The sequence below is a fragment of the Tympanuchus pallidicinctus genome, unplaced genomic scaffold (genome assembly GCF_026119805.1).
Source record: "Tympanuchus pallidicinctus isolate F22 unplaced genomic scaffold, pur_lepc_1.0 scaffold15, whole genome shotgun sequence".
NCBI classification, from domain to species: domain Eukaryota; kingdom Metazoa; phylum Chordata; class Aves; order Galliformes; family Phasianidae; genus Tympanuchus; species Tympanuchus pallidicinctus.
Genome location: NW_026294669.1, coordinates 1,561,533 through 1,575,600, shown reverse-complemented (window position 1 = coordinate 1,575,600; position 14,068 = coordinate 1,561,533). Strand labels below are relative to the sequence as shown.

General features: G+C 43.2%; 1 protein-coding gene across 11 annotated transcripts in view; it reads right to left on the bottom strand.

Annotated features, from left to right (window-relative positions):
* CACNB4 (calcium voltage-gated channel auxiliary subunit beta 4) overlaps positions 1 to 14,068 on the bottom strand; it is a 103,501-nt gene that overhangs the window by 24,432 nt on the left and 65,001 nt on the right. For 4 of the 11 annotated variants that reach the window (XM_052675229.1, XM_052675232.1, XM_052675231.1 and 1 more), the window contains 2 exons: positions 12,852 to 13,037; positions 2,142 to 9,077 (listed from right to left, as the gene is read on the bottom strand). In XM_052675229.1, coding sequence (XP_052531189.1) covers positions 8,817 to 9,077; positions 12,852 to 13,037 — 447 coding nt within the window. In that variant the 3' untranslated portion in view covers positions 2,142 to 8,816. Of the gene's footprint in view, positions 1 to 2,141; positions 9,078 to 11,499; positions 11,553 to 11,749; positions 13,038 to 14,068 lie in introns of those variants that run through there. The other 7 variants (XM_052675233.1, XR_008204714.1, XR_008204715.1 and 4 more) reach the window with 7 other exon arrangements.

The window sequence follows — 14,068 nt, the reverse complement described above, 5'->3', positions numbered from 1 at the left end:
ACACCTACAGTTATCTGAGTAGTAGATGTAACTGTGCTGGGAACTTTCATTTTGATAGTGGCTCCTTGCTTTCATTTCCCCTGCTGCAATATTGACTGTAGTTGCAGCAAGGCCAGCAAAGTCTCTGAGTTTCTGTGTGCATCTGCGGGCACTCGTGCTTTGTGCTGGAATGTTCAGTCCTTAAGGGCTGAAGAAAGTAAACATCCTAGTAATGAACCGGCACATTACACCTTTAATAGCGTGAAATGAACCATGCTCTGCGCCAGTAACTTTGGTAGCCATCCAGCTTGAAAATAACCAGACACAATGTGCCATTGTCCCTGGGGTTCACCTGTGTGCTTTTTACCAGTGTTCAGTGCCAGCAGCAATCGCATGCAGCCACCCCTTCTGCGGTGCCTCTACAGACTTCCAGTTGTGCACAGTGGATTTCTGTTTGCAGTCCTGGTGCGAGCAGCAGGTGATCCTGAAACGCATGGGCTGGCACCAGGGTTAGTTGAGACAGAACTCACACAGCTATGGAAGAAGGTAACAAAACTCAGTTATTTTGAATCTTTAAATAGATAAGCTCTTCCGCCTTTCCTTCCTCTTCCTCCCCCCCCCACCAGGCATTTTTCTTGTTTGATGTTTTTAAGCAACATTTCAGAACTGTATTTGATTCTGCCAGCACCCTGCCATGCTACCCAACTGCCAGCAGCCTCTCTGTAGCCAACAGCTGCACAAATGGAGCAGCATTTTGACCAGATAAGGGATTATACAGTGTATTTCAGGATCAGGAAGATGTGAAGATTTCAGCTCCTGCTTCCTTCTGGTAGTTCAGTCACGGTTTACAATGTGCCTGTGGCCTGACTCAACATGTGTTTTTTTACATGCTAATGCTACCACCTGGCTGCTGTTCCTGGTGGGAGCTTTCTAGGGAAGCACTGCATTTGGCACAGTTTGTAGTGATTATGATTATTACTCGTGGAAATTCAAAAAGCCTCTGTCAAATAGCACAGTCTGCTCCTAGCAACTGCAGAGCAAAGCTGAACATGTAGAAGAGACAGGCAGGATATGTGGCTCACAAACCTTTTACTTCCAGGAATAGATTAAACCACATAAAAGAATGTATTTTTTGCCCTATTTATTCCAAAGGCCACAAACTCTTTATTAAACAGCTTTGATTGAAACTCACGTGCTAGAATCTACTTTGGAACAGTCAAAGTTACTCAATTTGTGTTTAAAATGCTGCATTTATATTAGATACTTAAAGCGATTCCCACCACAAGCACACAGATTACCTGATACCCGTATTTCTGCCCGCAGAAGGCAGGCCCAGGGCAGGAGGGCTGTGAAGCAGGCAGAGCTGGTTCCTGTGGGTGCCAGCCAGCCTGGGGAGGCACGAGGAGCACCTGGTGGCACTCCAGCAGCAGCAAGGAGCAGCAGGTGGGTACAAAGGGCAGACGAGCAGCACAACTGCTGGGCTCAGAGCTGCTCCGTCTGTCTGGCTGTGCGGGCCTTGGCTCACAGTGCTCCCGGATCTCTTACGTGGCCACTGTGTTGGGTTGCTGCTTATGCACTTTGAAGAAAATAAGTCTGTTTGCTTCCCCGTGGAACAACTCCAAAACAGAACTCACCCTGTAATTTCACTCCCACGACTGCTTTTCAGGTTTAGCTAAAGGGAGCATCTTTCAGTGCTTTCCTGTTTTCAGGATATTACAACCTGGTTTTGCTTCTTTCTTAACATCTCACAATATTCTGATAGTTGCTTCTTTCTAGGAACAAGTGTTAAATTAACATGAGGTCACACTGAGGATTGGTTCCAAACACCATTACGGTCATGAGAATCTTTCAGCCTTCGGCTGAAGGATTTTGTTTCTTGATGGAGCAGTGAGATGTTACGCAGACTTCTGTGCTTCTGAGCTGTGATTATTTAAGAGCAGATAGATTTAAAAATAAACACCACTCATTTCACAGACCAGATGCATGTCTTTCTTCAGAGCCTCACTGATATTGACTAAAAATGCTAACAGGAGGAACCACTGCCAAAACCCACCATCAAACAATAAAAATGCCACAACATTCAGAACTGTTTCCATCAGTGATTCTTCTGAGCATTTTCCCAGTCTTGAGTGCTGAACACAGAGACTTACAAGGCTTCTGAGTGCTGTTTGTAGTTTTTGATTTATTGTAGAAAAGTTATTGTAATGCAGTTCATTTTTGTACATCTAAATCCCATAAAACAAATCCATAGAAATGAGGATACTAACAGCATGCAGTCTGCATTTTCTTTTTTAAATGATTCTGATCACAAAAATAACAACACTTTCTTTTTTCTTTGAAAGCCACTAAAAGCAGAGGGAGAGCAAAGCATGCAACACTGTACACATTTGCATAGTATATTTTACCTAGCATGCCTTGTAGAATGCTACACATACAGTATCTAGAAGTAAAAACCGAAAGGGGCAAATCAGCAGAAGAGAAAACATGAATTTGTGGCTCTCATTTTTGAGTAAAGGCAGCCATGTCTTTACCAAAGTGCCCCCAAACTGGCTCCTGGTGGGGCTGGGCACAGCCAAGCTGGCACTGGGAACTAGTTTGGGTGAGGAACAGATCTTCTGGGAACTGAGAAGCCCAAGGTCCGTGGTTTGCAGCTTGAGCAGTATTCACCTTTCCATTACCCCTCTGCTTCTCACGCGTACATAAAAGTGCACTTTGCCTGATCTTCCTGTGCTGTTCTCGTGCAATTTCACTTTGTGTGCACGAGAGGAGGATCTGGCTGTTCAAACGGCACCCCAACCTGGGCCTGATCAGTTGCTGTCCTTTCAGTTCTGAACGCACAGCACTATCAGTGGCAGTGTAGGGCTGACCCTCCCACAGCAGCTCAGGTGCAATGTTCTCTCCCCCAAACCCTCGCCTGCCACACGACAGCATGCAGCACTACGGCCCCAAGAGCTCACAGGGAATTTCATTCCAGACCTTGGGCTGCTCGGACAGGAGTGCTATATTCATCAGTCAGATGCCAAAATCTATGCACTGAATCGAAAGTTTGCTTCTGTTTATGGAATTTCAGTTCTGAGGAGGAAATCAGCAGAAACAACTACAAGATTTTGTGATTTTAAAAGGTTCTTTCTTCATTAGTTAATATGAAGTCATTGAAAAATCAAGTCATATGCAAAATGCAAGGCCTTAGAAATAAAATGCTTAAGTATCAGGCAACAAGTTAAACGGATTGAAAATGCAATAAATACATTAATGCTGGATCAAAATACCTATTTTTTTTTTTTCAAAAACACAATGCCAAATGCAATAGTGGAATTACTGTAAATTTGTGCTATTACAAATGTGCTTCTTTTCCCTTGCTCCGTTTTTACATGATTGGCAAAACACACGATTCTGTATTGTACAATATTACTTCCTCACTATATTGATTTTCTACTGCTTATACAGAGTGGAAGCAAAAAAAAAAGGGGGCTCTGGCATTCAGTTGATTTTACTTTGTATTTCAGGAACCATTTGTAAGGCGTGTGATAAGTGGTACGTGACAGCTATGGCTAGACCCTGCAAGCACTGACTCTCAGACAAGGCAGCAATACCCACTGTGCCCAGCAGCAGGTGTTTGTAGGGCCCAGGCCACACAGTAACTCACTGCCAAGAAACCTGGGGGTCGAATGCAAGCCAGAAGCATCACTGAGACCAAGGCTGTGCTGCTTCTAGCTTCACCACTCCCAAAGGAATTAGCTATGAATGATGAAATGAGTGACACACTCATTACTGTCTCCAATAATCTCCACCTCTTCCCAGACCTCTGTGTGGATCCACTTGGAATGTCTCTCTGGACTTTGTATATGGATTGTGCATCAGGAAAAACATCTCTGTCTCCAGCTTAACAAAGGTTTTGATACACAGCAGAATCTTCAGCTCTTTTTTAAGCAAATACCTCGCGTGTACTTTACAGCATTATTAAAATATCTCTGTACTTTTAAAGACATGCGTACCTTTATTTTTCTATGTAAAATAAACTGGATTTGAATAGCAACCCAACAATCACCATTCAGATGACTGCTGGTGAAGGAAAGTACTTTTGGCTTCCTTTTTTCCCCCAAAGTTAAAGCTGGCTGCACTACATTGCCTTACAGTTCCTTACCCTTTGGAGAAGTCAGGTTTGAAGGAATGAGAGGCAACTGCAGCAAAAGATAGCAGAACCTCGTGAATCTAAACTGACATTAAAACATTCATCCAGGAAAAAAAACTCTCTAACTCAAAAGTGGTGTTAAAAAGCCAATTGGGGAATGTAACTCAATTTTATAGGAATGACTTTCAGGAGTGAACACAGATCTGTATTACTGATATTCTACCCAACGTGCATCTGATTTTTTTCTTCTTCACAGTGTTTACTTTTGCTTTAAAAAAATGAAGACCATGGAGTCAAGGCCAGGCTTCACAAGTACTCAACTTGGACAACAAAATCTATCAGAGTGACCTTTAAGATATTCTCAAAGCCAAACTACCAACAAAAGCCCTCATTTACTTAAATTAGCAATACTATTTTGAGAACGTTAGGGCCAGTAAAGTGATTTGGAGAGGTTTCAGAGGACTCCATAGTACTGAGACCAAATGGGATTCAGAAGACCTGCAGTCAGACTGAACTGTAAGTTGATGGCCTGTGCACATCTCAATCAACTGTTGCTGCCTCCTTACTCCTACAGCCACCACTCCCCGCTTGCAATTTTCATTCTCACAAGTTATGTGTAAACGTTCTTTTAAAAGGGGTGCAGAAGGTTACCACCCCAGTCATCCAGTTGAGAAAAAGCTTGCAAACCTAGAGAAAAACCAGTGGCACTGCCTCTCCTTGCAGAAAGCCAGCACCACCACTCTGCATATGGCCATATGCTGGAGCCCAGAGCCTCCTCCCAGCCCACCATACCCAGTGCACCTGGGTCCAGCACAGCAAGCCAGAAACATCAGATCTAAGCCAGGGCGTGCTCCAGTCTGCTGTGCTCATCATGAACACAGCCTGGGGCTAAGAGGATTTCTCGAGGTACATCTAGGTGTAGGGCCACGCTGCACTATTTATTAGTTCCCAAGCAGAGAAACTGATTTTTACCAGGTCGAATGTTTAGAAAGCAACCATAGAACCTGGCCCGCTGTTTATAAAACTATAATTTTATACAGAATAGCTTCCATTGTGTTCCTTTGAACAGCAATTTCATAATTTACTCACTGCAGAAATACAGCCAGCTGTGAGTTGCACACCCCATGGGATAAATGTTCGTGGCCACTAAATGAACCCGTACAGCTGCTAAATGCAACCTGCCAAAAAGGAAATATTTGAAATTAGGAATTTAACAATGAATTGTCTTTAAAGTGCCTTCAAGAGTTTGACAATACTTTAATTCATCCAAAACATACGAACGCACCGCCTGATATTGTCTTTAGATGTGAAGACTGTCGTATCGCTTTCATTGGCTGAGCTATTGTTAGCCCAAGTCTCCTAAGGAAAAAACCATCAGGTAACAAAAAGGCCAGCTAAAATTCTCTGTGTAAGCTAGAGCTTAGGAACAGAACCCCGACCTTTGCTTAATAATATTTTAATAATAAGAAGAAATGGTACGAGGACGGGAAAATTACTTGTACTCATTGAGGAATACAGACCTTCACAGCTGTATATTAGCAGCATTGCATAATAAATCACAATACAGCTGCCTAGCACTGCTGCAGTTCTAATACAAACACTATGAGTTAACATGTCCTGATCAACACTGCAGCTTTTACTGATTACCGTGTTTCCTAAAAATAATTTACTGTGTAAAATGAAAGAGTTCCAGTAGCTCGTATCTAGAATAAATTAACCATCTATTAGCATGTCCAGTATATTTGTGCTTAAAGATATACCTGTCTTCAAAGAAAAAACACCAAGCAATGAGATCTGCTGGACCTTTTGTAACTGATTTCTTATATTTAAAATGCAGTGGGCAATGGGAGCGAAGAGGGTAAATTAATTACATACAACAGTAACCTTAAACCCATCTAATAAAGGATCTCCATGGGTTCTTCCAAGACAATACATAACATCCCTTGTAATCTTGTTTCTATTGGAACAAAGTTGTTTTGGCACTTCAGATGCTGCAGGTGATGGAATTTATGCCTATGTGTTGTGTCGATCTTTCCCTTTACTAGCATGACATGGAAGACTTAAAAACAAGGCTCCAAAAGGCTCTAGAAATAAATGCCATTTTTGCCTAGGAAATGATAAAGCAGTAACCTTGTTTACTAGAAAATATATGCAGGTGCTTCACAGCTACCTGCCATTAAAATGCAAATATCTTCAAGCAGTTAAATGATCGGATCCCTAATGCTACTACAGAATAAAGATAAACAGCTGTCTAATCTAGCTTTATACATCTCAGTGCATCCTTTGCAATTAATACTTTAATGCACACAAACAAGAAACTTATTAAAGCTTATAGAAAATATGTTTTGCCTAATGCCTTCTTTCTCATGCAGGTATGTGTGCTGTACATGTAACAAAGATTTGTAAAAATTACTGGAGAATGCTCCACTGTGCTATAGCAGAAAATATCAGAGAAGGCAGCTGTAGCTACCATTCCCAGACCACATCTTGCTGTGCTTTCTCAGCCTAAATGCACTTTGGGAATCTGTGAGCATTCAGCTGAAGAAAATCCAACAGGATCAGGTCTGTCACACCCATTCTTAACACTTGTTACTCTAATGGATGCAGGTATTTAATAGTTTTTTTCTTGGCAATGGCCCACTTGAATCATCCAGTAATGTTTAAGGTTTGCCTCTGAGGCAGTAGAACTGTTTAACAAATCAGTCATGCATCCATGATCTTCTAATGCTGCTAGAGATGTACGTCATTTTTGGCTGTACCAGGCAGGAGATGAATTACTTTTCTCGTTTTTAACATCAAGAAGATAACCAGGCTCAGTGGTGGTGGAAAATATCAGTCATCTTTGTTAACTGGTCCAGAAAGCGGAAGAAACCATAATAATTAGGATTTCCCCCCTGAAATTCGTGCTAGGTGCTCTTAAAGCCCACCCTGGGGAAGATATTCAGATACAGAAGTCAATGACCCTCATCTTTGAAAAAACTTTTGACATGAACCTGCATACAGAAACACACGTTCAGCACAGTTCTGTCAACTTAAGAAAACAAGCAGTTGGAACTTCAGGAGTCTCTGCTTACAGACCTTGCTGTGTTGTACAAAACTGCCAGTTCTGCTCACTGTTTCAGTCGTATTGGATCTAAGGCTTCGCTGATGGTGTAAGACGTGAGGTCTGCTCACAGACACTGACCTATTTAAAAAAAACCTGAAGACTCAATAGGTGAAATAAGTGATCAACAGGAAATAAGGCAGCGATGTCTCCAAGGATTTATCACAGTTCTTTGAATTTAAAATGTCAGCTCTGCATGTGAGCGATTATTTTCTGATTCTCCATTTTTATTGCATGCTAATTCTGATGAGCGTATTATTCCCACTTTTATCATTTAGGGACCCTTAACCTCCCCCCTTTCCTCAGATTTCACTACTGGGATTGAAACTGATGTTCTTCTGGAGAGTTCTTGTGCGATGCTGGAATTTTCAGACATTCAGAGACAGATTTTGAAGGTTGCAACACACTGCTACTCAGATGGACTGGAGTGGAGGTGCTCTACACACTGGGTTGGAAAAGTAGCATTTTCCATTTAAAAAGGCAGGATACTCAAAATGGGAGAAAAAATACTGTGTGTCTCGGTACCAGTTTTGGTACTCCTCCTTCCTCCTCCTCCATTTGCCCCATCCCTGCAGGCATTCAAGGCCAGGCTGGATGTGGCTCTGGGCAGCCTGGGCTGCTGGTTGGTGACCTGCACACAGCAGGGGGTTGGAACTGGATGAGCACTGTGCTCCTTTGCAACCCAGGCCATTCTGTGATTCTGTGATTCTATGATTTTGGGACTACTAGCTGTATTCAGGTAAACAAGAGAGAGAGGGAAAAAAAAGACTATTCTCAACCTCTGACCACACAAACTGTCCTAAAGTTTGTTCATTTTCCTGTTCCTGTTTCCCCTTGTCGTGTCATAGCTCATCACTGCTGACCCCAACACAAAAGTCAGTACTGGCTAAAGTAAAGAAATCATTTTGCTGCAACTCTTATGCCAGCTCTAAAAATAATTTCAAACTGGAAAGTATTTTGTAACTGCTGCAATAATTTGTGATTTTGGCACTCTCAACAGTTTACATTTGGTTTGTCTGAAAAAGCCATTCTGGAAGGAAGTAGTTAGGATAAAATGCTTTTATTCTAACTGTAAATGTAAACTGAGCTTCCGGCAAACAAATACTGTAGCTGACTTTCCGGCTTCTACTGGTTTCTAATTTTCAGATTCTTCATTTTTATCTTTTTCACTTGATTGCAACATGCTCAGGTTGACTTTCCAGTCAATTCACCCAAATTCCAACAGGAATTGGTTTATAAATTGGTTCCAACTGGAACTGGTCATTTGGAATTTCCAGCACAGGAAATTACTTTATAAGTGCCTCGATAATAACCCTAAGTTACAAACTGATGTGCCTAATATCTAACGATGAGAAAAGGTATGGCTATAAATGTAAATGCTGTACTAAAAAAAAAAAACAACAACAAAATGCAATCTATATGACAGGGCATAAACGTAAGGGCATGATAACTCTTTTGTCCCCTACTGAACATCAAATGACAGCAGAGTGTAACCTCAGTATGACCGCATTACATCTGCCAAATTAAGGTGAATTGCTTTTCCTAGCTACGTTATGGCAAGTTATCAACTGATGAATACTATTTTTCCCCAGGTTCTTGAACTCAAAGCCTGTGTCGTGAATCATGGCTATATCCTCCAGGGGATCCTCGGTTCCTATGGGGTTTGTAAGTGTCCTGGTATGAGTCAGAGTACTCTTCTTCCACTAGAGGGTAGTGATCTCGGCTGTGTTGGGAACTGGAAGACAAGCGGTTCCTGCTCTTCCGAGCCCTTTCGTTGTGATAATTTTCATCTGAGGTCATGAGACTTCGTCGCTCAATTGGAGAGTTCTCTGCTGAATGGCTGCTGTGCCTCATACGCTGGCTCTACGAGTATCAAAGAATCCAAGCGTTAGCACAAATAAAGAGAATTGGGTACTTTTAAGCTAGTTTTGAAACTTTATTCTGAGGTCTTTCAACATCCATCCACTTTTGTGAAATTCGTTTTATATTAAAACCTGTATGCTTACAGGAGTGGGTTACAAGAATAGTTTGGTTCCTAGAGCTGCAAGCAGACCAAACATGGTATTACAACGTGTCTCTTATGGCATTCGCCACCTTAAACACTACAGGTCGCTTAGCATGAAAAGTGAGCTGATGTATTCAGCATTTATCACCTTTCTCTGATCATGAACATAGTCTCATTCATGCCTCTATTCTGCTTAGAAACAGTTTGCCACAGGTTTACGGATCTTCAGAAAACAGCTGAAGGTGGTTTTTGCCCCTCTTGTTTTTAAAGGTTCGGCTCCCTGAGCTCTCTGTAAAAAACTTCACACGACCCAACAAGTGACAGCAGCTCACTGGGCAGCAAAGCGATAGTTAAAACGTTAACAAGTTCTTCCAGCTAAAATGCAGTATTTTAAGTAAGATAATGAGCTTCTTCTATCCTCACATTCCCAAAATGACGTATTACATTTATGACAGAAAAAAAAATTGGTTCATGTATTTTGCCAATGAAGTAGCACACTGAAGGGGTCTATGCAGACAACAACCCGGTTTACTGCCATCACATTAAGCCTCTCACCCGTACAGCTCAGAACAAACGTGGCCTGTGCTTCCCTTTCCTGAGATAGCAGTCACTGCTCTGATCCTGGCAGTGCCAGCAGAACGCTGCTGTGATGGCTGCAGCCCTGTGGCCTCAGGTTCTCAGGCACACACAGCACTCCCTGCTCCTCTCCCTTCTGAAATTTCGGGCAAGGCTCTCCATGCTCTGAACCTTCCTCCCATCGCTACATCTTCTCTGTGGCAACTGTTAAACTGCATAATTTATAACAAAAGGCTTGTCTGCCTGGGGAAGTAAATAACCCTGCAGACAGGTGTACATTACAGCAGATAGGATGTCTCGTCTCCCAGCGTGGATCGATGCTACCAAGGTTATCCACTGAGAGACTCCATGTAGTGAGCTGACACAGAAAAGCTGCTGATCTACAAATTCGTGCTTAATTACAGGGCAGCAACTTCTACAATGCCTTGCCCAAGTTTTCCTTGCAGCATCATGTCTTAGCAGTGTCTGTATGTCAAAGTCCATATATTTTCTTCACTAGAGAGCTGCAAATTTAACTTCCTATGCTCACGTTCTCCTTCTTCACTGCAGTAATTTCTTCTCTGGATGCAAACTGTTATTTTCTTAAAATCTTTCAGTCTTTATTGTGATTGCATAGTAATTCTGATCCCACTATTTCCCTCCTGAGATGTGTAACCATGGCATAAACCTGGTGTGGTTACATGCTGCTGTTATATCCCAAATTACTTTTGATCCAGTTGCACTGTCTGCATGACACGGCCTTCAGTAGTTGCCTTAAAATGCCTCTGGAGCCTAAGGAGCACTTATCCCCACGACCTGAACTGCAGGATGCAAGTCTGTTCACCAGAATTAGGATGAACTACATAGGTTTAGACCTAACCAGAGCTCAGCCACAAACGCTAACCACTGGCCCCAGCTGGCATTGACAGTTCACTCATCCTGCTGAGGCCTGCAAATACATGTGAGCATCCCCATCACTCCCCACTAAGCAGCTCACAGCCAAGCACCGAGTGACCACAGGCTTTGGAAGGTGCACCACACACCTGTAATGGGACACTCCTGGAGCTGCTGGTCTGACTTAGCTGTACATATGCCAATGACTTCACCCTGATGACCTTCATGAAGCCTAAAGGTTCAGATTACATTAGAAGCTTCAATCACAATAAACTATACTTCAAGTGACAGTTGAGTGAGAAAGAGACACCCCCAAACTCTGATCGGGTAAAACACAGACAGATTGCCCCAGCAAATCTGCATCAGTTTCAGATATGACTGCTGTAAAAAGCTTGGGGGCTTTTAGTATTTGGGGCTTCTGGTATTCGGTTCCCTGAGGTATCAAGAGAGGAGCCACCAGGCCGTATGAGGTATGAATTCTTAAATAACCATAGGCACCTAAGCTAGTTTGGTTCCTTGGATGTGTGAGGGCTTCAGTCACCACCATGACATCAGAACATTTACAACTGAAACAAATGCTTCCAAAGGCTGGAATTAGCACACATCCTCTCGGTGGGTAAGCGCTTCCATTGATGGAAGTCTTCAAGTCAATTGTGTAAAAACCCCCAAATTCTTTGAGTGCTGGAGCAGCACTGAGAGCCACGTCCTGCAGTCCTCAACTGGGCATCATTCACTCAGGGAGAAATTTACCCCTCTGCAGAGAACTAGCACCATTCAAGTCCCAGCTAAGCCTTCACAATGAGGGTGAAGTGGGGATTAGGTGATGCATACCTTCAGCCAGCCCACTGCACAGGGGTGATTTTCATCTTCAGTGTGAGTTTTCCCTAAGTAAATGGAGCAACATTTCACAGTCACTGCTGGTGTCCATTGATCAGAGAGAAATAAATGCCTGAAAAAAATTCTGTGGATACACCCAGTTTTCAAAATGAAACTGAAGAGGTGACAGTTCTACAGATGGTATTTTATTGTCATGACGGGATGGAAAACTGAAATTTTAAGGCAAGTGAAAATGGAGACAACATTTTACATGTGTGCTTTATTAGTAACAGAACAGTGCTAGTGCGTTCAGCCAGTCAGGAAACAGTGGCTTACTGAGCCTAATAGAATCAAGCACATCATTAGAAAGGTGAGTACCAAACACCATGCACCTTCATGAAGTGCCATTCACCCACAGAAAAAATAGCTTCATTTTCATTGGGAACACTCAACAATGAGTCACCTCCTTCAAAAGCGTTACCTGCTTCCAGACATTCTACAAGCAGAACAGAGGTTAAATTTGTCAGGTGAATTATTCATCAAATCTCATTTGCTCAATCGACTTCTGACATACGTTAGAAAGTGCACATTCCTAGGAAGTCACACACGCACAAAACACCTTCTGAAATGCTCAGACTTTAGAGTTCACTACGGTCCTGATCTTCCCAAGCATTCACAACTATTACTTCAACAACACGTTCTGTTTTCAAACTTAGTAAAGCACGTACTTCTCGTTAAGGACTATTTACATGCCACGTTTGAAGTGTCAAAGTTCAGCCGTTTTTGAGCTATCCCTGCGAAGAAAAATGGTCACAATTTTTTTCAATGGGTAAAAAAAAAATGGGAATTATTCACACTCAAAGAACTCAAAAGGTGAAGGCATTCTGCTGACACGAGACAAGCATGGATGTTCATCACCCAAATGCAAATGCTTTGTGAAGTTATGAGTTAGAGAATGGGACATCAGAGAAACTGTTCTTCCCAATTACAGCAGCCACGAGCTCCACTGCTGTGCCACAGTGTATTGTCAATCTGAGAGCATCCCACTGGCAATGGTATTTTTTCCAGATTAAAAAAATGCCATTTTTTAATATGGCCGTGATACCAGCGTAAATGGCAGCAACGTGTGCAGTCGTTTTACTTCCCACTTAAGCCAGAGCTGTCCCAGTGCTTCAGCTGTGTCTGCGTTGACTATGGGCCTCCAGCTTGCATTCTTGCTGCTGGCTGTGGCCAAACAGCAAACAGTTGACACTGAAGCACGTAAAACTTATGCTATACACAACACAGTACACCATTTTCCCCCCGAAATTAAACAACAAAATACCTGACCTCCGCTGCTGTTTGGGAGCTGAAATGCATTTTCATACCTGCAGTCCAGAGATCGCAGCAGGGTATGGGGACAGTGCAGTGGATCCTAGGTTTCGCCCAAGAAGAGGAGTCATGGGTGTGCTACTGGTGGTGTGTGTAGCACGCCAGTATGCCTCCAGGTATTCCGCCAAGTGTTCGCAAGCATCTTCGAGCTGGTTTTCATCCAAAATTACATCAAACATTTCCTGATCACAACAACAAAGCGTTGGTTCATTACAATGTTATGGGTGAAGTGAGAGAGGCGTTAAACAATTCTCATCATGCTAATACTTTAGAATTAAATAAATAGCAACCAGAGCACTGCAAGTGCAAAGCAAAGGACATGAGTGGGTTTGTTCAGCCTACAGAAAAGAAGGCTGAGGGGTGACCTCATTGCAGCCTTTCAGTACCTAAAGGGAGCCTTTAAATGGGAGGGGAGTCAACTCTTTGAAAGGGTAGATAACAGCAGGACAAGGGGAAATGGTTTGAAGTTGAAAGAGGGAAGATGTAGGCTGGCTGTCAGGGGGAAATTCTTTTCTATGCTGGAACAGCTGCCCAGAGAGGCTGTGATGCCCCGTCCATCCCTGGAGGTGTTCAAGGCCAGATTGGATGGGGCCCTGGGCAGCCTGGGCTGCTATGAAATGTGGAGTTTGGTGGCCCTGCTGTGGCAGGGGGTTGGAGCTTCACGATCCTTGAGGTCCCTTCCAGCTCCATTCTGTGATTCTGTCACCCAACACCAAAGCTCTCCCCTCACCAGGCACTGTGCGGCCCAGCACACCTGAAGGCACAGGACTCCAGCAAAGAGTTTATTTTGCTCAAAGCATTCTAACAGAAGACAGGAACTAAAGCAGTCTGTCAGAGCAACACTGGGACACTTTACATTGCCTCTCACATCCCAGTCGGAATGCGTTTGTGGAGTGAAGCACGCTCAGCACAGCATTTCATACAGTGATGGCAGTGCAGTGCCACTCAGCACCTCTGCTTCTGCCAGCTATCTGCACGGCCCCAGTCTGTCCTCACATCCACAAAGCCATGCAGGTCACACCTTTTTCAATTCACCCAGGATCATTACTGAAGCATTAATGCAAATCCTGGCATTTTGCCTCAGGTCTTTTCAGTGCAAAATCCCAGAGGAACATTTCCTGGTGAGCACAGAAGGATTTGGGGCCAAGAGGCTCTGTGCTACCCAAGGAGCCAAAGTACACTACAGGCAGTGAGTGCTAGCAGTGAAATGCTG